The 26,687-nt window shown below is 44.4% G+C and overlaps 1 protein-coding gene across 1 annotated transcript in view; it reads right to left on the reverse strand.

Annotated features, from left to right (window-relative positions):
• GALNT17 (polypeptide N-acetylgalactosaminyltransferase 17) overlaps positions 1–26,687 on the reverse strand; it is a 369,771-nt gene that overhangs the window by 7,540 nt on the left and 335,544 nt on the right. The window contains exons 7-9 of the mRNA XM_083174082.1: positions 16,422–16,607; positions 16,195–16,332; positions 9,674–9,769 (exon numbers count right to left, since the gene is read on the reverse strand). Of these exons, the coding sequence (XP_083030208.1) occupies positions 9,674–9,769; positions 16,195–16,332; positions 16,422–16,607 (420 nt within the window). The remainder of the gene's footprint in view (positions 1–9,673; positions 9,770–16,194; positions 16,333–16,421; positions 16,608–26,687) is intronic.

Here is a 26,687-nt window from a genome sequence, read left to right on the forward strand (position 1 = left end):
ATTATTGGTGGAGGCACCCACTTCCAAATGGCTAATTACACTCTCCCATTTATAATACAGTATATACAGTAGCGGCTAAATTATATGAAGTTGCAGCCATCTACAGGAACTACAGTATGCCTTCTTATCTGTGCTGTCAGTGTGACATATATTGCACAGAGGGCCAGAGCCGGTACTAGCCTAAATTACGCCCTAGGCAAGATTTTGACTGTTGCCCCCTAGCACCGCCACTAGTTCCGTCTCTGACCCTGCTCCCCTTTCCCAAGATCATCAACCCTCATCATAGCAGTCATCATTTTGGTGCTCCTACCCGCAATATTTTAAATAGAAACAGCGCACCCATTCGGTGCGGAGCCCAAACAGGGGTGTGTATTTGCTGGGAAGGGGAATGGCCATACAATAGTACCCCCAATTCAAATTATGCCACACAGTAGTGCAACTTTATTCACATTATATCATGCGATGGTGTCCCTTATTCACATTACATCACACAGTAGTACCACTTTGCCTTATGTACATTACTCCTCATATTATTCACATTATACCATTAGAAAAAAATCCTGAGAAAATATTGTATTTTAAGCACCTCCATGGCCACACTGCAACCCAGCATAAAGCAGGGTGTGCTGGGCAGAGGAGAAGAGCTGCAGCTGCTGCTGTCACTTAAGGGGACGGGGCCCGGGGCCCCCACTGGGCCCTTCCATCAGACTTTGGCCTGGGTAATTTGTACCCCCTACCCCTTTTTCTTGGCACCCCTGATAATACCACACAGTAATGCCCCTTACACATGACACACCTTATTAATGTCCTTATAACCATAATGCCCCTTACACATTATGCCAACCTTTATTAATGCCCTTCATACACATAATGACACACATAATGCCCCTTACACATGTCACACATTATTAATGCCCTTATACACATGACACACATTATGCCCCTTACACATATGTCACACATTATTAATGCATTTATACATGACACACATAATGCCACTTACACATATGCCGAACACTATTGCTCAACCAACCCACCCACAGACAGGACTCCCACAGCCGCTAACAGCCTCACTCACACACACAAAATAGGCATGCTGCATATCATTTTAATCAGCAGAAGCTGCTGATGCCCCTAGGCATTCCAAATGCCCTAGGCAATTGCCTAGTTGGCCTATGCCTAAGGCCGGCTCTGCAGAGGGCCCAGAATTCATGTGCTCAGCTAACCACTGTGGACGCGATTCTTGTTCACTCACAATGGGGCAAATTAGACCCCGTTCCGATGTTTGGCTGCAAGCGCGTATTTGCGCATTTGTGCAGACCCGGACAATGAATGGCTTTGATAAGTTACACACACTTTTTAGACCTTTTGCCAGCTATTACTATGGTATACTGAAGTGAAATGACAAGCATGTAATAAGTGTGTCAAAGGCTTTTATTGACGACCACTTTAAGTTTATGCAAAGAGCTAATATTTGTTGTGTTGATCCTTCTTTTTCAAAACCTCTGCAATTCACCCTGCCATTCTGTCAACCAAATCCTGGGCCACATACTGACTGATGTCCGCCATTCTTGCTTAATCAATGCCTGGAGTTTTTCTGAATTTGTTATTTTTTGTTTGTACGGTACTTGTTTCCTAGCACGGCCACACCGATTTACATCGGGGTGGTCGTGTCGGAAAAATCGGGTCGATCGCATCGCATGCGATTTGGTCGCATGCGATGCGATCGACGCGACCGACCGATTTTGGACCCGATTTTTTTTTTTTAATGAAATGTAAATCGGGTCCCTGGGACCCGATTTTACATTGGATTCAATGTAAAATATTCCCAACCCCCCCAAATGTCACGGCGTACACCCCACCCCACGATAGACGCCATCCCGAAGCGTGGCGAGCGCAGCGAGCCCGCGAGGGGCGGCGGTGCGCGTCCTCCGACCTTTTCATTCCCCTACTATCCACGTCGGCGTGGAGTTGAGAATAGAATAGTGTGGCGAGCGCAGCGAGCCACCGAGTCCGAAGCGTGGCGAGCGCACGCGTATACCTGTGAAGTTATACGCGTCCCCTCGCCACGCTTCGGGCTCGGTGGCTCGCTGCGCTCGCCACATTATTCTATTCTCAACTCCACGCCGACGTGGATAGTAGGGGAATGAAAAGGTCGGAGGACGCGCACCGCCGCCCCTCGCGGGCTCGCTGCGCTCGCCACGCTTCGGGTTGGCGTCTATCGTGGGGTGACGACGGGGACATCTATAATGTGAAATGGGTCATAATTGCCCATTTCACATTTTTCACATTTTTTCACGATTTCAATGTTAAAATTTTTTTTAACATTGAAGCCTATGGAAAAATCGGGGGCATCGCGTCGGGACCAATGTTAATGGTCCCGACCGACGCGATGCCCCCGATATTTTACCTTTCCCGACAAGATTTCAATGTTAAAATATTTTTTAACATTGAAGCCTATGGAAATATCGGGGGCATCGCGTCGGTCGCGTCGGGACCAATGTTAATGGTCCTGACCGACGCGATGCCCCCGATATTGTCTCCTAGCCGGCAAAATGGACCTGATTTCAAAGGAAATCGGGTCCATCGTATGGATCGTGTACCTTAACTTAAAGGTACACGATCCATACGATTGTGGCCGTGCTAGGAAACAAGTACCGTTTGTACCCCCACCTCTTGACAATTGGCCACAAGTTCTCAACGGGATTAAGGTCTGGAAAAGATCCAGTTCTTGGATTTTTTGAGAGAAGTTGCTCTTGGAGGATGTTTTGGCACCATTCTTAATTCATGGCTATGTTCTTAGGCAAAACTGTGAGCGAGTCCTCTTCCTTGGCTGACACATAAATGGTCTCAGGATGCTTTGCTGTTGGCATGACACAGGACTGATGGTAGCGCTAACCTTTCCTTCTCTGGACAAGCATTTTTCCAGATGCACCAAAAAATCTAAAAGGGGATTCCGAGTTACTTTACCCCAGTCCTCAGCAGTCCAATCCCTATACCTTTAGCAGAGTATCAGTCTGTCCCTGATGTTTTCCTGGAGAGAACTTACTTCTTTTGTTGCCCTTTGTGACACCAGGCTATTCTCCAAAAGTCTTCACCTCACTGTTCATGCATATGCACTCACAGCTGCCTGCCATTCCTGAGCAAGCTCTTTACTGGTGGTGGCCTGATTCAGCAGCTGAATCAACCTATATCAAGGGTTTTAACAAGGTACAGGTGGGAGACATTCTTCACAGGAAGAGGAGCAACAGAACACAAGGACATGCAATGAAACTAGAGGGAGGAAGATTCAGGGGAAATGTGAGGAAGAATTACTTTACAGAAAGAGTAGTAGATAAGTGGAATAGCCTACCATTAGAGGTGGTAGACGCAAATACCGTAGCACAATTTAAACATGCATGGGATAGGCATATTGATATCCTTACAAAAAGATAAGGATCAAATATGGTTTGAGGTAACATGTTTAAAAAAGGGGCAGACTAGATGGGCCAAGTGGTTCTTATCTACCGTCAAATTCTATGTTTCTATGTTTCTAACTTAAGGAGAAAGTCCTGGCATACAGGATGTTCTTAGGTTAACTAAAGCCTTCATCACACCTATTGAAGTTCTTATTTTGGGGAGCACACCACACAGGGCATTTTTTTAGAGCACTTCTTAAAAAAAACACAGATGAGTGTTCCAGGACCTGGACAACCTGGCTGTGTGCGGTGTGATGTTACAAGGTCACATAACACACAACCAGGGTGGAGGAGGTGGAGCTGGGCAGCCGCTGAAGCTTTCAGCGCTCAGCGGCACTGCCTGACTAAGCAGCGGATTCAGCGGCAATCCCAGTAATTTTCCGGGTTTGCCAGTCTGTGCACTGAAGCATAGCCAGGGGCTGGCTGGCAACTGTCAGCCTGGGGAGCAACACAAGCAAGTGGCCCACCACCATCACCATTGTTTCACCACCCTACCCTCTCCCCTCTATTTAGTATGCAGCAATTATTAAACAATCATTCCCCTACACACACTCCCAAAACAGGGACAGCGCGCGCCGGAGGTGCGCTGCAAAATTTTACACTGTAATGCCCATTCCACAATACCACACACCGTAATGCCCATTCCACATAAGGCCAACACCGTAATGCCCATTAAACATAATGCCACACACCGTAATGCCAATTAAACAATGCCCATTACACATAATGCCAACAGCGCTATGCCCATAACATATATTGCCGCACACCGTAATGCCAATTAAACATAATGCCACACACCGTAATGCCAATTAAACAATGCCCAATGCACATAATGCCAACACTTCAATGTCCATTACACATATTGCCACACACCGTAATGCCCATTACACATAATGCCAACAATGTAATGCCCATTACACATAATGCCACACACCGTAATGCCCATTCCACATAAAGCCAACACTGCAAGGCCCATTAAGCATAATGCCAATTAAACAATGCCCATTACACATAATGCCAACACCGATATGCCCATTACACATATTGCCACACACCGTAATGCCCATTACACATAATGCCACACACTGTACTGCCCAATAAACATATATTTGCTTGCTTTAACCCGTGGAGTGGCACTGTTTGTTCATTACAGATATATATATATATATATATATATATATACAGTATATATATATATTTTAGCTATTCAGTGAAATAAAATGTGTGCCCGGCAATGATTGAGAACACCGCCGATCTGTAAACTAAGAACGGAAGTAAAGGCAAAGTGGAACGCATCTTGAGTCTCAGTGACGCGATGCGCGGGCGTCTTGATCTCAGCTGGTGTTAGTTACACTTCCGGCTGCGTGCGGTTCAGCTGGATGGAACGCAAATCGCTTCCACAGCTACCGCCGCTGCTACTGTTATTCCCCACATGACGGGACTCTTGGACTAAAGTTATGTAAGTGGTATGTTATAGATAGACTGTCCCTGCGGTATTTTATATGTGCAGGGTTAGTATATGAGTTTTTATCATATTGATTCAAGCGGAGGCTTACTTCCGGGGGTGTGTGCCATTGGTGACAGGTTGGAGGGTATTTAAACCCTATGTGAGCATTGTTTGATAAGCTGCTGCTTCTTTGGGTGGTCTTGAAAAAGGTCCCCCAGTGGACAGAAACGTCGACCAATGCCTGATGTCTGAATAAATCTGTTGCTTTGAAAATTTACCAGCCTGGTGAGTGCTCTCTGCCTTCTGCAAAAATACCTATATATATATATATATATATATATATATATATATATATATATATATATATATATATATATATATTTATATATACACACACACACACACACACACATATATACACATACACACCGTGTAAAAGTCTAGGCAGAACAATGTACTTACAGTACAGGCAGTTTTTCCTAGCAGGGTCAGCTTGAGCTCAGCCTCCATGAGCTCCTCCAGGGCCCCCTCACTACATGCAGCATGAACAGTTCCTTGTACCTGCCTGGTGCAGGGCCACCCACGCTCCCGCCGGCGACCTCCGCAGGTAAACTGAAACCCGCCCCCCCCTCTCGGCAGCCCGAGGTAAATGCTCGTTGCCTAGGGGTTCCTTTTGAACAGCGCGCCAGCGCTACCTGAAGCCACACTTCCGGGTAGTGCTGGCCGCGCTGTCATCCTCTGACAGACACTAGAGGTACAGCAGTACCTCTAGTGTCTGTCTCCTCCAAGGCGGCAGCCATTTTTGGATGGGCCGTCGCCATGGAGGCCTGCGTGCAGCAGCAGGACCCGACGACGTCTGGGCAATGTGAGTGCACACAGCCGGCCCCGGCCCAGGCCCAGCCACTACATACCGGCCCGGGGGGCATGTGGCATCCTGCCCCCTGGCCCATCCCGCCCCTGAGCATAGCCCAGAAAATTCTCAGGAGTGCCAGGGAAGGGGTTAAGGTGCAATCTTACTAGCTTTGTGTGCAGTGACTGCTTGTGTTTCCTTGCAGGTAATTTTCACAGAGGAAGAACAATGATTCCAAGCACCACTCTCCTTTTAAAGCTTCCAGTCTATGCTAACTCAATCAGCATGATCTCCAGCCTTGCCATGTCAAAACTCACCTTTGTTATCTAAAAGAATGACTGATATGATGTCAGCTGGTGCTTTTGTGGCAGTGCTGAAATGCAGAAGGAATGTTGTTTTTGGGATTAAGTTCATTGTCATAGCAAAGAGGGACTCTGCTATTGATTGCAATTCAGTACATTCTGTGTATATGCAAATTGCCGAAAGAAACAACTGAGGCAGAAGACTTTCTGGAAAATAACATTTGTGTCATTCTCAAAACATTTGGTCATGGATTAGGCTGCTGAAGTTTAGGCTTTCATTGCTATGTATTGTATGAGCTATCATATGATTTCCATAATGCCACCCAACATAATACCAATTTCACATAATTCCACACACTGTGGTGCCCATTACATATTAAAGTCACCTACCCCTGATCAATTGTGGTTTGAAGTCCCATAAAGGGATGTGTTAGAAAAAAAAACATATTTTAAGGGCTACCATGTGAACACTACCAGGACAGACATCAATGCGCAGATAAACTCCTCCCCTCTAGAAATGCGGTGTTGGCCCCTGATTTGTGTTATTATGACACATTCATGTGGGCAGCAACAGCAGGAGGACTCCTGTTACTATCGCACATACAGCAGCAGCAGTGGTGGGGATGGAGCAGCTGCAGACTTGCAGAGTCAGGTGGTGGCAGTGTCAGGAAGTGTTGCCATGGAGAACAAGCAGCAGGCCCCACATCAGACGCTGACGCCGCAGCTACCGGGGCATGTCCTGTCTCCCTCCCCCTTTCTCCCTCTGTGCTTCTGTGTGCAGCCCCGGGGGGGAGGGGTTAATTTTTAGGAGGTGCCTGTGGACACCGCAGCTGGTGTTAGGGGCTGGGTTGTGACAGTGTAGCCGCGTCCATGCACCCCTGGCACCACCCTAGCACATGCTTATGGCAAGCGGGGATGATGTCATAAGTGTAATGTTTATGTGGCAGTGGCAGTGGCAGCTCCAGAGCCCAGCGGTGAACCCAGGCATCTCAACAAGCCTGGGCCTGGATTATTAGTAGACGCCTCCCTCTAAGTGGCCCTGCATATATCTTGGATTTTTACAGATATTTGTTGTGAAACTTATTAGTGCTCTTCAGGTGTTCAACCTGAAGCTGATACAGACCTGATCACAAAATCAGAGAAAAACTCCCCTGGGCTGCAGCACTGACCACACATGTTATGCTGTATGTTACATACTGTATGTGCTAACTGGTTATCATAGGCTGCGGATGGGTTTAGAAGGAGAATGAAGTCTAATGGTGCCACACAGCGCCTGCGGGGCCGGACCCTGGGGCAACCAGATGGCACATATATCACATAATGTATATATGATCAATGCTCAGCCATCGCTGCCTACTGGTAAAAGCAAATGCCATTGTATATATTTCATAAAATAACAAATAATTCCCAACATAATTTAATGTGTGATGTGTATAACAAATCTATTAAAGAAGAACAATTAAAACACAATAAAACTGTTCACTGGTAAGATCAAGATTCTGTATTAAAAGACTGGAGGATTTATGGTCAGCATTAAGGAAGTCAAATATTTTAAATCCTTTTTAATAGTTGTATAGAAGTAACAGTAATTCTTTGCTTAAATTATATCTTACCCACAAAAACTATGGGCTAGAGCAGTGGTTCCCAACCTGGGGTACTAGTACCCCTGGGGGTACTCTGCAGACCAGTTGGGGATACTTGGAAATAATATTGGTAATGGCGGAAGAAGAAAAAGTCTCCCAATGGCAAAATAAGTCTACCATTGCCATCAAAACAAGCCACGTTGTGTCATTTCCAGTCCCATCTGCAGCGTCATCAGCATCTCCTCGTACTTTTGCCTAACCAGCAATTCACTGAGAGCTACCTGTGAACATCTGCCCTGCACTGACATGGGTGAAAAAAGCATTAATCCTACAGGCGTTAGCGGGAACTCTGGAGACAATACACAGCCAGCGGCCAGACAAAGACGGACCTGATTCCTGACCATATACTAGTCCACAGCTACTCCTTAATATTAGGACACGCATACTGTTCACTTCCACTCATAAATACTGTGAATATTTCAAATTGAGAGGAGGGGTACTTATAAATGAAAAGCCTAATCAAGGGGTACGGGAGAGAAAAAAGGTTGGGAACCACTGGGCTAGAGGGAAATGACTTGTTGGAATCAGTATACTGTATGTTTATAGAAAATAGATCTACTGGGGTTGGGTCTGAAGAATCATGTGTATTCCTATATTTCTGTTTAATCAGATGCTATCTCAAAGCACATTTTTGGTGGGACAGATAGAGTTACATTTGGGTGGGGTGCGTTGAAACTGAAATCTAAATTGCAGTGTAAAAATAGAGCAGCCAGTATTTACCCTGCACAGAAAAAAAATAACCCACCCAAATCTAAGGGGGCTTTCACACGGGCGATTTTAGCCCTGTTTCTGAGCAATCTATCTAGATCACTTAAATTAAGTGCAGATTGCTCTGTGTGTTTGCCCTCGAGCTATGGCAATCAATGCTAATAAGAGAACACAGATCACCAATACAAAAAAATCGCTACAGATGGAGCCTTCTTCAACTAGACATCTCTGTATAGCCACCAAGGCCTATTATTCCCAGCTGCAAAAAAATACCTAAAACAATACAGTAGGGGATTAGCATAGCATTAAATTCGACAGCTCTGGCTCACTTAATCCTATTAAAGGGCTAGCCACCAGGAAGCATAAAGACAATTTCCATATCCTGAATCGGTCAGCATGCAGACTAGCAGAAATTGTCCCATGTACTGGGGTTTAATCTCTCTACACCTGTTGGATTTGCCTCATCTGCAGTGCACATGGGTTTCACCAATTTTAATGTGCTCTGCAATCAAGTCTGAGCTAGTCTCGTTCTCCTGATTTATACTCATGATTATTGGGAAGCGTACCAAGCAAATATTATGGGGAAAATTTACTAAAGGAAATTTGTAAAAAATAGGTGTATTTGTATCCAGGAATACACTTATTTTTGACATTTACTATCCCGAAAATATGGCAATTCGTATTTGTATTGATAGCACATCAATACGACTATGAATTGCCATATTTTCGGGATAGTAAATGTCAAAAAGAAGTGTATTCCTGGGTACAAATACACCTATTTTTTTACAAATTTCCTTTAGTAAATTTCCCCCTATGTGAGGACAAGATTCTGGTTGCCGAAATGAATATAGGATAAATCAACAAATTTATGTTAATAAAATAGCAATACATAAGGTGTTCCAATAAAATAATAATAATAATAATAATAATAATACAAATCCTACTAACATAAGCAACTGAAATATTCTTGTAAAAAAGACTAGTAACAATGCCTCACTGCATTATTTCTGATAGGGCTAATGAATTTGCTTCAGAAGTGTGTGATAATTAGATTTGCTGACAAAAGTCAGGAATAATATCACTTCAGTGGTTTTATGGATGCTTCTACTAGATAAACAAGCCCCAAAGTATTGTAATCATCACAAGCTCATTACTCTAGAATAACGGAAACTGTTACTGCTCAGTTGTATAAATCTTTATAATTCTTTACCCGTGACTCTAAATTAGGAATTATGAGTCATAAAAGAAATAGGAAAATATCAAACCTGAGGGCCCCATCCATGGCACGGGTACATTATAGCTGTATGATTTTCCTGTGGGCCTTGGTCTAGACAAACATCTTTAGCTTTGTTGTTCCGCAGCTGTGGAAACAAGAAAAAGCATTTTAAAGATTTCTGATATTTTTGAAAGGTGTTTATAATAGCAAACTAGTGCCCGCTAAGCAGTGAAACTTTCCAAACGATTGACATACCGTTGAATAATTGAAATCCTCACACATGGCACTACAGTATGCTGGGGCAACCTCTCTGCTGCCTGAAGCCAAGAGTCAGCTTATACTTTCTACTTAATTCTGGAGCACTCAAATCTGAATCCGCTTAAGAACTAATTAGAGCTTGCAGTATCAGTGAGGCACTTTGGAAGGGATCACTTTGTACATCGATCATGACAGAGCAAGCACCAGCTAAAAATAACTGCGTGTAAAATAGGTTACTTGTGAATGTGGGACATTTTTGTTGCATTATATACAGTATCTTGCTGATAGCAATTGAAGAACCATACATGACAAGCCCCATAGCTATATCTGGGTAGAGGTCCACAGATATAAATTTCACCTGCCGGTAGGTCCCACTGCTCTCAGTAGTGTAGGGTGCAGAGGCGGAACTCCTATTGATGCAGGTGAAAAGAAATGGGGCCACTGCTACCCCTGTCACCCTCTTCTTTCACCCACTATTTTTAACTGTCACACTCTGTCTTCTGCTGCCTCTCCCTATCCCCTTCTGCCTCTCCCTCTCACCCACTGTCTTGTTGCATATTGAGAACTTGGCTTGGGGTGGAGGAAGGGGGTCCACATTATATTTCTGCACCTGGTCTTACCACCCACACATTATGCCACTGGCAGGTTGGCAGGGCTGAATTTAAGACAATATGGGCCTGGGGCTGAAAATGTTCAAGATCTATAATGAGATACGGGGGAGCTGTGATCAGTGCAGTGTGGGAGTGGCCAGTGCTATGTGGGTGTGTAGATCCTTATACTATCAGCCCATATATATTTAGAAGAATAAAATTGCATTAATTTGTATGGAAACTAGAAATACAATTTTGTTAGTCTTATGATTTAGAGCTGGCCGTGTGGCTAGCTGGGAGGCTGGTCCCCATCATGTCACCATGATGATGAGGAGGCCTTGCACTCTAGCTCCCATTGTTTATCTGTCCCTGAAAGTGGTGTCTCCTCTGAGAACACACAGTCTGGCTCATGTGCCAAGTCGAAATGACTTAAGCAGGATGTAGGGCCTTTGATGAGAGGGACAACCTAGCACTGCCAGCACTAGCACTACTTGAAGCAGCCACACCTCCTCCACCCCAGGAGAGATAGTATCTAATAGACCCACTATCTTACTTAAGGTGTGTACACATGTATCGATTTACTTTCGATTCATTTTTTTCTTTAGATTTCCCCAATTCCACGCCTTTTCAATTTGTCCTTTGCTTGCCATTCAATTTCACATTCAATCTCGATGTGCATTTAGGGCATAGTGTACAAATTTGATTTACTGGAATCAATTCGATATTTCCATGCCTGCACTGTCTAATTTTTTCTTTTCGATTCAGACAAAATGGTAGCGCAAATCAATTGGATACGGATCAAAAGTATCTTAACCTTTTGATTTCGATTCGATTTTGCTTCTATAAGCAAAATCGAATTGAAAAACTGTCAAAATCGAAGCCTCTGTGGACCGCCTGTCATCCCCCACCCTCTCCGACACCAGAACCTGAGCTGTGTTTATTGAATGACATCACCACTGGGCGGACACCGGCTGGACGAAGAGAGGAAAAAGCGGCTTACACACAGCTGCTGCCAGCACCTTCCACTGCCCACGGCGGAAACATTATAGGCCCATGGACTTTAATCTTAAAAGAGTGTAAACATTATTATTATTTTTAACCTTTTTTCCATTTACAAGTGCTTTTTTCTTTTTTCTTTCCTTTCTACTTTCATATTATTACTATAACACTTAGCGCTCATTTCTCCACTATTTACTGTTTCTTAAGTTTTTTGATATATTGAGCATATAAAATATAAATATTTACAGTGATAGTTGTAATATTATACAACATAATTCAATGATAAAGTTACTATTAAATGCAAGATAATGTCAAATAGTCAACAGTTGTTTCAAATAAAATTCCTATAAAGGATTTAATGAAACTTATGCATCCTAGATTTAGATTTTGATCGATATCATGCCATGCACTAGTTGAGCGAAGCAGCCTTGGAGCTGACATAAAAACGAATAATCATATTAAAATCAATAAAAGTAGATTTCTTAAAACATCATTTTAATTACAGCCTTTTAACAATTTTGAAATGGTAACTTTGATGTTTTCCAGGCCATCAGATCTGCTAAGATGCCAAAAAGATATGCCCATTTAATACAGTATGTTGCTTTGTTAATTAAAAACAAATTATAGCAAAGTTTCACGGTGAGCATGGAACTCTTACTTTGAGCTTTATTACATGCTCCTGTAATGTTTTATTATTTGCTTCACTTACAGGGTGAAATTTAATAGGATGAGAGATTTGATAAGAAACCTCCAGTTGTTTTTAAAGAGGCAATCGTCATGATTGCCGCTTTAAAAAAAAAAATATGGAGATTTCTTACCAAATATCTCACTTTATGAATCTCTCATCCTTTTAAATTTCCCCCATAGTGTGCAATGGAAAAAAAAGATGAGGCTAATAGTGACAGTGGGGCTAAAGCAGGTGGATCGCATAAGCCTAATTCGGACTGGGTTGTAGTTTTGCAAATTCTCACAAAAATACAACCTGTGGCGGCAGGCTGCAGGGGTCCGCCCAGCACAGGGAAAGGCCACTCTGCACACAGGGTCTCGACTCGCAATGCACCCGCAAAACTGTGAACGCTTCGGTACAAAGCGAAGCACTTGCACGCAGGGCCGGTGCTACCCGCTCAGCAGAGGATGCAAACCAGGGAGGCACTGGCCCGAGAGAGGCACTCTCACTACTCTGCATCCCCCGCTGTGTGCTGCTGTCAGCTGCTGCGCCTGTCACACTGTCTGACAGGCAGTGGCAACATGATCTCTGAGTCCTGCGCAGAGCCCTCCATGCTGCACGCAGACAACAGCACCATCCCCTGGCAGTTTCTGTACTTTGCTTCCTGTCCTGATAGAAACAGGAAGCCAGTCACATGCTGCTGCACATGTGACTGTGCACCGGAGGAACCCAGGATGGCCTGGACTCAAGAGTCAGCAAACGAAGATGAACAGCCAGCTGCACTGCCAGCCACACAGAGGAGTTTCTGGTAAATTCTGTTAAAGATAAAAGGGTTTGGGGGCAGTAATGTGTGCTGGGGGAAGAGAAAATGTACCTAAACAATGTGTACCTAAACAATGGCATATTAATGTGCACTTGGGTGGGGCAGAGCAATGGCGTATTAATGTGTGTTGGGAGGAGGAATGGCGTACTTACAAGGGACTCTGCCTGGCACAGTTAATTTAAGGGGCTCTACCTGGTGCAGTGTGCCTAAGGAGCTTTAGCTGCGCAATGTGTATAAATGGCACTACTATATGGTGTAATGTGAATTTGTACTATGTGACAATGCTCATTCCCCACGAAGGCACGCCTTAAATATGACCCTTTTTTTGTGTGTGTGTGTGTGGGGGGGGACACAACACCAATTCCTTTTTTGGCACAGGACTTTTATAAAGTCGGAGGGCGCAAATTTAGAGTTTCCAGGGGGGCGCTGAACACCCTAGCACCGGCCCTACTTGCAGGGTACTAATTGCGCAGCCGACTGTAGATGAGAAATGATTTTTGGAGATCTGCGAGGGAGTCTGATTTAGGCCCTATGTCCTATGTTTGAGTTCTGCATGCTGCTTACTGTATGTGCTCCTGCCACCTGGATGTGACATGCACCCCTCTTGTGATGCCAATGTAGGATGTAATTAATGTTTTCTGTTAAAATCTGATGCCTGTAAGCTAAACAGCATTGTGATATCAATATATATGTGATAGTACTGTATAATCATGATGCAGGGGTGGCCAAACCCGTCCTCAAGATCTACCAACGGTCCATGTTTTCATAATCACCTAGCTGGGGCACAGATGTAATCATTATTAACTGTCACATTGTCAAAAATGCTGCATTCATTCATTCATTCAACAAGTTGCCTGAAAAACATGAACTGTTGGTAGATCTGGAGGACAGTTTTGACCACCCCATGGATAGAGTTTTATTGGTGGTATGGAAGGACTGAAAAGCAGAGCCATGGTGTTCTTATTGGTAGCACAATAGGCATTTTAGACCAAGCATGTGAAAAGGTAGAGTTGTATACCAGTGGTCAAAGTGGGGCGGTATACGGTGGTATGCCGTACCGCCACTTAAATCTGAAGATAAAAAAAAAATTCCCCTCAGGACACGCTCTGATCACTCAGCAGCGAGCCCTGTGCTTTCATGCTGCAGCTCCACTCACTGGCGGAAGAGGAGGAGGAGTCCATTCTGACTGCTGGTCTTCTGCACCTCCTCCTCCCTGCCTGACCCCTCACCCCGGAACCGGCACATCTTTTCCCACCTGGGAGTCAGCTGCACCACACCTACAGTACTCACTCATCGGGTGCACTGCGGGAGGGCCCTCACACAGTAACTGCAGCGGCTGCAGTAGCAGCAGCCGCCGGCAGTAGCAGCAGCCGCCGGCCCTCACTGCTCTCACGAGAGGAGTCAAAGTCTGGCAGCTGCAGCATGCAGAACAGCAGTGAGCATAACAGCCTGCGTGGGTGCATGGGTGGGTGGGGCGCTCTGAGTTTGAGACTACCATTAGCCAGTATGTGTGTGCGGGCAAGGGGGACTTTCACTAGCCAGAATGTACAGTATGTGGGGGTGATGGGAGGCAAAACGGGAAGGGTGTGGGGGGACTGATTGGTTATTTTGTTCCATAATATATTATGTGGCACGGTACATTACACTTAAGACCACACCCCCTTTTGTGTGGCCACACCCCCTTTTATGTGCAACCTGCGGCGCATGCTAAGTTTACTCTTTACTTTTCCATACCCCCACTTCAAAATTTCCACTTCGACCACTGTTGTATACTGTATTTTAATGTATCTTAAACAAGACTTTGGCCCTTATTCAGATCTGATCGCAGTACAAATTTGTTCTCAAAATTTGCAAAACCATGTGCACTGCAGGTGGGGCAGACGTAACATGGCAGAGAGAGTTAAATTTGGGTGGGGTGTGTTGAAACTGAAATCTAAATCGCAGTGCAAAAATAATGCAGCCAGTATTTACCCTGCACAGAAACAAAATAACTCACACAAATTTAACTCTCTCTATACATGTTACACCTGCCCCACCTGCAGGGCACATGGTTTTGCCCATTTTGAGAACAAATTTGTACTGCGATCAGATCTGAATAAGAGCCTTTGTTCAATGAAGGTAAAAAAATTTGCAGCCGACCTGCAGCTAAATGGTATAAAAATCAACATAGCTGTAAAGGCTCAGGCAAAAGATAGTTAAAAAAAATTGGCAGCCAAAACAATATTTGGTACTTGTTTCCTATCTGGGCGCCCGCTACGTTAATTGCGCACCATGCTATTCTCCGTATCAAAATCGGATCTCATCGCATCGGATACCACAAATGCACATACACGATATTGAACGATGCGATGCGATCCGATTTCGTTCCCGCTTTTATGGTTGGCCCATAGGATATATAGGAAACCCCCCCCCGATGGTTTAAAATGCGCCTCCATTGTTAACGCCACCCCAGTATTGACGTCAACCCGAAGCGTGGCGAGCGGCGTCGGTACGCGTCCTCCGACTTTTTCATACCCCCACTATCCACGTCGGCGTGGAGTTGAGAATAGAATAGTGTGGCGAGCGCAGCGAGCCACCGAGCCCGAAGCGTGGCGAGCGGACGCGGATACTTCACAGGTATCCGTGTCCCCTTGCGGGCTTCACAGGTATCCGCGTCCGCTCGCCACGCTTCGGGCTCGGTGCCTCGCTGCGCTCGCCACACTATTCTATTCTCGACTCCACGCCGACGTGGATAGTGGGGGTATGAAAAAGTCGGAGGACGCGTACCGCTGCGCTCGCCACGCTTCGGGTTGACGTCAATACTGGGGTGGCGTTAACAATGGAGGCGCATTTTAAACCATCAGGGGGGGTTTCCTATACAAATCGTGGGTTTGTGGGGTTATTACATTGAAATCAATGTAAAATCGGGTCTCAGGGACCATTTAACATTGATTCCAATGTAAAAATCGGGGTTGATCGCGTCACCGCATGCGATGCGATCCGATTTAAAATGAAATCGGATCGGATAGCATCGTATGCCATCGTACATCATCGCGTACCGAATCCGATGCGATGCGATACGATTTCATTACGGTGCCGTACGTTGAAAACCTGGGCGCCCAGATAGGAAACAAGTACCCAATATTTAAAATGAATTGAATGTACCTGCAAATAGAGAGACTGCACAGGCATGACAGTATATAATGTAAAAAAAAAGATTAAAACGCTATGAGGCAGCCATACAGAAATCTTACCTCTCCATAAGCAACTGTGTTATTATATCTTCTCATTTCTGGATAAACATTATCTAAGTACCACTGAAAATTCTTGCACTTCAAACTTTTCCTTAAAGATATTCTTTCTGATATATCACCGATGTCAATTCCTGGGTTCTGAAAATAATTAAAAACTACTTAGAATGTGTGAATTAATTATGACATATATCTTTTAAGTTTAGTCTAAAAGATTTTTTATACAATACCTCTAATGGTAAATTCCATGCAATGTAAACGTGTGATTTGTAATCATCCATCCACACCTCGGCAACCCGTAAAGCATTTCTCTTTGTGTAGAAATCAATATTATTATTGTATGGTTTTCTTTTGCGCTCTATGTGGGCTACTCGTGAACATGGAAGGACCTCCATGCTTCCACCACACAGCCACACCTATAGGAACACATGAGAAATATAAGAAATGGTTATAATTTATCTTTTTGAAAATACTATATTTGTTGTTAACTGTGTGGCTGATTCTGAGTTGGACACATCTCTGTGCATGGATGCAAATGGCAAGTATTTGCATACAGTACGTGTGCATTTAACCATTTATGCGTTTTTGCTAACCTAGTTTGAAGTTGGGCAACAATGTGATCACATGGCACTACTCTGATTTGATGTGGGAGTATCATGGGAGTCAGGGGGCAAGTCATGGATGTGTATCAAAAGCTCTGTGCAGTTCTGAGTCATTCTGAGTCTGAGATCTAATGAATCTTTTGCACACTTTATAGAGCTGTTGATGTTCCTCCGCTCATAAAGGTGGCCATACTTTACAGAGAAACTTCACCCAGTCACCCACCATATCACTGGTGCAACAGAAGCTACATCTGAAGTTGCAAACTGGGGGTCCCCAATGGACGCAGAAATAGACACAGCTGTCTCAACAACAGACTCAAAATAAGTCAGACAATGTTTAATTGCTATATTCCACTTTGAAAAAAGAAAAGAAAAACACATGTAATTCATTTGATATTATTTTACATTTCTAAAAATTCTCATTTGCAATATTAATAATGTACATTTACATTATTATTTTATTGAGACATTCATTTGTATTAAAGTTTTCTGTACAGTGTTTTCTCTATCATTGGAATCTCAAATAGGTGTATGTGAAAAGTATACTGCAAATCACTTTCCCAGGGGATGTTCAGTACATAGGGGACTATGTACAGATGTAGCGCCTCTCTTCATTGCAGGGGCTGGCGGTGGATTCACCAAATAAGGACAGAAATAAAGGTACTTGTTTCCTAGCACGGCCACAATCGCGGGCATCGTGTACCTTTTAATTTAAGGTACACGATGCCCGCGATGGACCCGATTTCCTTTGAAATCAGGTCCATTTCGCCGGCAAAGGAAAAATCGCGGGCATCGCGTCGGTCGGGACCATTAACATTGGCCCCGACGCGAACGACGCGATGCCCCCGATTTTGCCATAGGATTCATTGTTAACATATTTTTTAACATTGAAATCGGGAGCATTATAATGGCACAAGATGAGATGGACTTGATTAAGTCCATCTCACATAACAAAAAATGTGAAATGGGCCAATATGACCCATTTCACATTATATATGGCCCCTTCGTCACTCCACAATTGACGTGAACCCAAAGCGTGGCGAGCGCAGCGAGCCCGCGATGGGCGGCGGTGCGCGTCCTCCGACCTTTTCATTCCCCTACTATCCACGTCGGCATGGAGTTGAGAATAAAAAGTGTGGCGAGCGCAGCGAGCCACCGAGCCCGAAGCGTGGCGAGCGCAGCGTGCCCCTCGAGGGGACGCGTATACCTGTGAAGTTATACGCGTCCGCTCGCCATGCTTCGGGCTCGGTGGCTCGCTGCGCTCGCTACACTTTATATTCTCAACTCCACGCCGACGTGGATAGTAGTGGAATGAATAGGTCGGAGGACGCGCACCGCCGCCCCTCGTGGGCTCGCTGCGCTCGCCAAGCTTCGGGTTGGCGTCAATCGTGGGGTGGGGTTTATGGTGTAAAATTGGGGGTCTAGGGAATATTTTACATTGAATCTAATGTGAAATCGGGTCCGAGGGACCCTATTCACATTTGATTCAATTAAAAAATTGGGTCGGTCGCATCGCATGCGACCAAATCGCATGCGATGCGATGACGCGATTTTTCCGACACGACCACCCCGATGGAAATCGGTGTGGCTGTGCTAGGAAACAAGTAAAGAAATAAATATAAAGTTGTATACAGAGGAGAGACGGTAACACAGATTATGGTAGAAAAAAGAAAAAACTCCTTTCCACCAGTATAAAAAGCACTGCTGTAACCAACATAACCACAGACGTTGACCTTCACATACTGTAAGGTTCATTTCAAGGTCTCTAATGCACATAAAAAGAACATACAATATACAATGATCACCAGTGGCGGCTCTTACCTCTATGGAGGAGGGGGGCTGCCACGATGAGGATCCCCCTCTGCTCCCACCGCTGCTGCTGTGATCCCCGCTGCTGCCATTGCTGCAAGTGAGTCCCAGCTGCTGGTCCCCTCTACGGGGCCAGGGCATGCGCAGTTGCTTCTTACATACTACGCAAGCGCTGGCCCCAGCCTCTATGGGCTGCTTTTGCAGCAGCCCCAAGAGGCATATTCAGGGTCCCAGGTCCAGCGCATACGCAGTATCGTCCGCAGTACTGCGCATGCACAGAACCTGTTTCTGGGGCTGCCCCACAGCGAGCATAGAGAGGCATCCAGGAGGTAGGGAACACCTCCCAATGGGACTGACTTGAGTGACTGGCAGGTCTAACTTCCAATAGGAAGTCACTGCCAGTCACAGTGAAGCCAGAGCAGTCTCACAGACTGCACTTGGCTTCACTTAGACTTAGAAGAGTGGCGTATTTTACCTGTGGGGCTGCAGCCCTGCAGCCCATTGGTAAAAACCACCTCTGGTGATCACATCAATTTAAAAGACACAATTATCCCTATTTATATGAGGCATGGAAATTATTGCAAAAGGGAAAAAAAATTCTATATAAAAATGCAGAGAAAAAAATGGGTCTTTTCCTTCCTGAGTGTGAAGAAAAAAGATTCCTGTTAGCCAGAAACAAGTTCGGTAGTATTGATACTATGTGACAATAATTCATAGTCACAACATTTAAGTTACTTGAATAACCATGTGTGGGACTCCAGGCTCGGCTTCCCCGGTATCCCCCCTCCCTGCATCTCCTGGCACTGGCACCAGACCAGGAGCCATCAGAGGCCCCCGCGCAGCAGCATGTGTCCACGTGGTGTGGTGTGTCAGGGAGGAAGACTGGAGTGCCTGGGACCGGCGTGCAAAGACTCATCATCGGTGGGAGAAGGTAAGCCCTCGGCTTCCTGAGACTGCACTTGTGTATTTCTTGTGTATTTAGCCTGTAGCTAGACTTTACTTCTTTAGCTAATTGCCTGTAGTTAGGCTGTTTCTTAGGTGTACTGTATATAGCCTGTATTTCTCCTCTACTGTATTAGGTAGCGTGTACATATCATATAAATTGCATAGTCTGTTGTACTTTGGTGCAGTCTTGTTTTACGTGGGCACTAGGTCGTAGTCTTGCTTAGGTGGCGCTAGGCCGCAGGTGTGCTGAGGCGGTGTTAGGCAGAGGAGTTGCACAGGCGCAAGGCAGCAAGTTTGCGCAGACGGCAGGCCCCAGGTTTTACTCTGTATATAAACCGCACCAGGTGGTGGGTTGGTGTCCAGGTGTGAGCCAACGCCCCGCAGTCAAGCCCCCATTAAAGGCAGGCTGTGGAGCGGAGGCAACTGTGCTCTTTTTCAGGTGCTGGTACCAGGACTATCGACCATCCAGTGGATGAGTAGATATCCAATGAGAACAAGTAGTGTTGTGCGTGTTCCATCCCCTTTCCCTGAAGCGTTCCCCACCCAGGTTATACCCACCGTGTTCTACAAGTGAGTGTACCCAGTCAGAGGCCAGTAGTGCATGTGATGACCACCCCCTCCCCCACAGTGGGACACTCCAACCCCATTTCAATTTATTTTAACCTAAAAAAAGCTAAATTTTACTTTTACAGGTATTACAAATGTTCCCCACATACAATATGTTTACATAATAACTCTAGGCTGCCCCAGAGAAGCCTTTAAGATTTTTTCCAAATTGGTTCTGTCAGTGGGATTTGTTCAGATTGGCATGGGCAGATAGACTTCCCTGTCCTAAACCCAGAAGTCCAGGGACCGGCAGCAGGGCCATCTTAACAATGGCGGGGCCCCTGGGAAGAACTTTAGCGTGGGCTGCCCCCTACATACACCCCCCCCCCCCACATACCTATGTGCAGCGGGGTCTGGGACAATGTAGCACTGCGCTATTTTCCGGGCCCACCGCCTGGCAAATAGCGCAGTGCTACAAGCTTCCAGCCGCCGCTGCCCAGACCTCGCTTCCCACCACCGCCGCAGTATCAGCTCCCCGGGGCACTGCCATCTTCCCTATTGGGGTGGGACCCTACAATACTTGGCCTGCCCATTAAGCCCAATGGGAAAGATGGCACTGACAGGCAGCCACCCCTATGTGCTCTTTTCCTTGGTTCTGCAGTGGTCTATGCTTGGTTTTAGTAGTTTGGTCAATGGTAAATGCATGTGTTTGTCAGCATGTTAAATGCATCTCAGACAGTCAGAAGGGATATGACGGGGGGGTTTAGAGATAGGGTGCAAGGAGAGAGGGTTAGGGTTAGAGCAGGGGGAGGAGAGGGTAAGTATTCTTACTCTGCTCCTGTCAGGATTCTAATGCAATGCCACTGTCTTCTGACCACGACACCACAACAAACAGCCATCCATATTTATTCCTTTTGTCTGATATTTAAAGAAGGTTTACATTTCCGTATGCGATCCCTTTTGTGTATCTTCAGTTGAGGTATGACAACCGATCTGATGCACGGTCCCATGTGCATTGGGTCAGATTTGGAGGTCAGACCTGCAGAACATAAGATAAGCATTGCGGGTGCTTTATCGTGTCCAATTCTGTCTGTAGGTGTGCACCAGTGTTGGCGCACTGCTGTCACACACCTATCTGTAAGTTCCACCTCCGAGCAGCAGGCAGGAGATTTGAAAAAAAAAACATTTAAAAGAATGTGTGGCTGCTGATTGGCTGAGAGAGCTTTCACAGCCAATCAGCAGCTGTCCATTAATTTGTTAGGTTTTTTTTTTATTCTTCTGCTCCCAGCCATTGCTGCAGCTTCCCAGGACCCCGAGAAGCTGCCGGGCAGCTCATAGGGGAATTGGTCGCATAGTGTATGGGGGCCTTAAGAGATGCTTTTGTATTGTAGGAGAAAGAGCAATTTGAAACACTGGTTTGTAAATAATGTATTGTATACCAGTCAATTGTCTTGGTGTAATTACTTTTTCATTTAGATGAATTAAAATTCTAAATATGTGATACTGACATAAGTGGGTTTTTAGATTTCCATTAGGGAAATATATAGACATGTCACGTACTGCTTATTTTAGCAGACTATAAAGTGTTCATTGCCAGAAGGCACCTGCCAAGATATGAGCAAGCAGATAATGGGCTGTCTTTTTTCAGCATACATAAAACCTGATCTGCAGTAATCCTCAGAATCAATAATCACATGGTACATTAAGAACACAGAAAATCCTTTAAAGCAGAAAGACAGTTGAATTAGTGAATCTTCACAACAATAATGTGCAAGTCAAGCAATGTGAATGCATATAAAAAGGTGTTTGTTTATGCTTAGTATGCACTTTATATACTGTTTGCATCCATTATCATGCCATCATCCATAATTCACAGATGACATTTTGATGCATGCCAGATGCAGACATAATCTGGCGGTACACAAAAGTGAAGATTAATCAGAGTACAGTCATGATGATGTTAATGGCGGCAGTGACAAACACTTTGACCTTTCACTTTGATATTGCCAAATATCTGAATCAGTTGCATTTTTGTGACATTTCAATGAGAAGGTAAATATAGCATACCCAATGTTATATATATATAAAACCTTTCTCCGTATTTGTTTTACCTGTATGTAAGTATAACAGGCCCCAAGGCTATTCTTTCAATCCACTGCATTTTGATATACAGTATCTACAGTATGTGCCATGATAGTGTACTGGATATGTCTATTACTATATTTATAAGCAATATAGGTGCAATGACTGTAATTTGCTTTCTGTTTCTTTGCCTTTCGGTCATACATGTTTAGAAAAACTTGCAGTGCTGACCTATCACAGCAATGAGTAGACTACATGTAACAGAATGTCGTCTTGTTTGGCCTATCATTTTACTCTTACCACCACTTCATCCAATAGCTAGAAATAACTGACACTGATGATTAATACCAGGTAATCAGGGCCAGATTAAACTTACCTTTCAACACTTTATGGCCTGTAGTTGGGACTCCCGTACGTTTCCATGCCCCCAGTCCCCTGCCTCCCAAATAGATGCTGTGCACATGACCACAGCATCTATTTACTGCTGAAAGCAGGGGGTGAAGATATAAATGATAAGCCTACTTTGTATTAATATCTCTTTCCAAGAGGATAAAATATAGTATTTGTGCCCGATTGGTTCTTCTAGCCTAAGGTTGTTCTATTTACTGCTGCTAAGCAGAGAAGCAACTGACAAGAGGACGCCCAACTGCCCCCACCATGGGCACTGCCACCCGCAGGTGGGGCCTGGACACTACCAAAAAAATTGAACTGTTAGTAGAAAATCATGACAGTTGGAAAGTATGGATGGACAGAAGGGAGGATGGAGCTACAGCTCTACGCATAAACGGTTCCTAAAGCTGGTTCTGATTCCATACTGCCCCGCTCGATTATTGTGTTCTGTAGATAAAGCACTATCTTGAACTTCTGTATTTCATTTATTCGTCGAGCTTTTAGCCATGTGGCCACAAATCTGTGGTGCTCACTTCCCTGCACAGTTGAAGATGTCACCACTCTAGAATCCTTCAAAAATGAAAGACTGAAAACTTTCCTGTTTATGCAAGAATATTCTAAATTGTTGCTTTAGTATCTCAATGCTCTCTGGATTTTAGAAAAAGTGTTTTTGTACTTCTTTTTTTTCTGTACTGTATCAGGATCATAGTATATGTTAAGCACCCTCAATCCTTTGGAGAAAGAGCGCTATATAATTGTATTCATTCAATGATAATTAAAAAATAGGCCCATCATCATGGAAGTATGATGACCACAAACCTTCAACTGGCCACTAAAATCAAAGCTATTAAAATTGTATTTCTGTATTTTATGCAGTCTTTATATATAGAGACATTATAGAAGGAGGGGGGGAGGGGTATACATGCTTTCACAGTGGTTTTAAACATTTTCATCCCCAGGCACATGTGGCAATTAATCCAGCCCTGTCAGTAAGAGACATCAATTGAAAACATAAATTACAAAGGGAAAATTCCTGGTCTAATAGTGAAAGGTCCTTGCTGTATTTATTTAACAAATAGCTACAGTAACTTCAAACTAGTGCTATGAACTGAAGCACTGGTCAGGACTAAAAGGAATAGGCATCATATGAGAAATGGCTGGAGACAATTTAGGTAATATACTCAGGGCAGTTTTTAGGGCCGGGCAATCACATGGGGAGCCGCAGCTAATGTCTGCATCAGTGTTCCATGCGGTCTAGCTATTTTGTTAGCAAATGGACAAATCCATGGACTTTATTCAGGTCCATTATTCGCACCGGACCCTATTCACACGGGGCCGATGTTTTGCGTCTACATTTCTGCACATGCGCAGATGCTTAGATGCACCTTCTTAGATGGACAAAACCATGTGCACTGCAGGGGACAGATGTAACATGAGCAGATAGAATTAGATTTGGGTGAGTTATGTTGTTTCTGTGCAGGGAAAATACTGACTGCTTTATTTTACACTGCAATATAGATCTCACTTTGAAGAAAAACCCCACCCAAATCTAATTCTCTCTGCACAAGTTACATCTGCCCCACCCGCAGTGCACATGGTTTTGTCCATCTAAGAAGGATTTTGTCAGAAAGAATGATCTAGAATAACCCCCTCTGTCTGTCACATGATGTACTGCTGCAATGCTACTGTATATAGCTGCCAGAATTTGGACAAGGGGTCTACAGCAAAAAGGTAGACAACCATTAGGTCAACACCATTAGGTCGACAAACAAATAGGTCGACATGCAAAAAGGTCGACATTCAAAAACGTAGACGCAAGCATTAGGTCGCCAGCGTCTATACCGACAGTCAAAGGGTCGACATCGGGTTTTTCATTATTTTTTTACCCGAATGTCGACACAGTCGACATGGACACAGTTTTAAGTGCACCATATCCCCTTGCTTTGCTCGCTGTGCTCACAATGCTTCGGGCACGGTGCCTCGCTATGCTTGGCACACTGTTTTATTCTCCCACTATGCCCTGGTGGATGGTAGGGCATGAAATATCGCCTGTCGGCACAGGTCAACTCAAAAAACAGTGAAAAACCCCATATCGACCTTTTGACTGTCGACCTAATGCTTGTGTCAACCTTTTTGCATGTCAACCTTTTTGCTTGTCAACCTAATGGTGTCGACCTAATGGTTGTCTACCTTTTTGCTGTATACCCATTATCTGGATCCCATAGCAGTCATGGTACTTGGTTAGAGAGAGGTATTACAGGTGAAAAAGTTATTACCATAATAATCTTCCCCACTGAATACCCCCTTTGTGAGAAATAAACAGCAGTACATACATAGGGCTATTTCACACGCTACGGCTCCTGCCGGGTGGTGAAACTCCGTACGGCCAGGAAGCCGTGCCGCACACAGTAGTTTACAATGGTGGGGATGGCCACAGCCCGGCAGCCGTCCCTTCCAGTGGTGGGATCCGTCTGCAACCGGGCGGCCAGGCCATGGCCGTCCCGTGTGAATGGACACATTTGTGTCCATTATTAACGCACGGCTTTTCACCGTGCGGGGTTTCGCCACCCGGCATATAGCCCATACTGTACCTTTGCGATAAAAGTACTTCCAGGTTCTCGACCTGATTACCCTTCTATACATTTGCAGTGTGCCGCTGGTGCCACAGAGGATGCTGGGAGAGATCGGATTGGATTTCTGACAGGAATTGTGTAAAGCAACCCATAGGCTTCTGTTGCCAAATAACAATGGTGTCACCCACAAGGTTCAAGCTCCAGAATGTATTGCATTGCAGTTTGGTACATATAGAAATGCAGGCAACAGACCCAAAACATGATTAACTGAGTTTTGGCCACATTTTTAGCTTTATTGCATCCCACCCTCTTGGTTGTAGGCACAGTAAGACTATGTACAGTAGTACTTTTTCCATGAGTTAATTATAGACATATGCACAATTAGCAACAAGTTTGGTGGAGACCCAGAGCTGTTGTACTGCTTATATGTGTACAATGTAATGTTTATTATATAGCTGAACTAGGCCTGAACAAAATGCTGCAAATATAAATAACTTTGGGTTAATATTGTTGAATTTAATTATATTAAATCAAGTTTCCTTGCTCAAATATCTATTTTTGTTGTAAAAATGTTGTGTTACTGGCTCCAGTACTTTACAGAGTTACAAATGTCTGTCATTCACTTATAATGACATGAACAGAATCAAATATGTCCCAAATCAATCTATAGTTACAGGCAGACACTCACATCTAGCTGCCTCCAAGGAATAGTTCTAAAAATAAAAAGAGGTAATGTTGCCTATAGTGACCAATCAGATTCCGTCTCTCATTTTCTAGGATGCAATCTAGAAATAATGCTATTTTTTGCTATGGACACCATCAGCACTTTCATTTTTTAGAAGCTTTAGTGAATTTAACCTGGGTGGCCTATCCGAGTCTGGCCGTATCTATTTCTATGGATGGCATATTACAGATCCATGGCTAAAGCAGGATCAGATTACCATAAGTGCCTTCTTTAGGCCGCTCATCAGACCCTACCGGAAATCTCCTTCTTTAAACATAACATATATTTACTAAATATTAGCAATGAAAACTCTCAACACGATAAAGGACAATGTAAACACTACTTGGATACATTTGAATTTTACAGTTGGCATGTCTCATCTCTAATGGTGTGTACACACGGTCAGATGTGCCTTAAGATCCTATCCACGATCCGATCAGATCGGATCGTGGATAGGATCTTAAGGCACATCCGATTTGCATCCAATCTTGACTATATAGTGCAGATCTGCACTATATAGACAAGGCAGCCAAGACTTTCTGGCTTCCGATACGTGAACGCGCATTGGGATCGGATCGGGATCGCAAGGGTTAAAACCCTTGCGATCTGCATCCGATTCCGATCCGATGCCGATCCGTTGTTGACTATATCGTCAACATCGGAAAGGAAATCGGACCGTGTGTACACACTATAAATGTGAAAAGAACTAATGAAAATATTTTTTCATGTAGTTATATGTTTCTTTATTTTTGCTACTGAAATGTCCACCACCTTTTTATGTTGTAGGGGGAAATAATAGTCTCACATAATAAATAATTCTTTCAG

This window comes from Crinia signifera, chromosome 2 (genome assembly GCF_055691185.1).
Source record: "Crinia signifera chromosome 2, ASM5569118v1, whole genome shotgun sequence".
Lineage (NCBI taxonomy): Eukaryota > Metazoa > Chordata > Amphibia > Anura > Myobatrachidae > Crinia > Crinia signifera.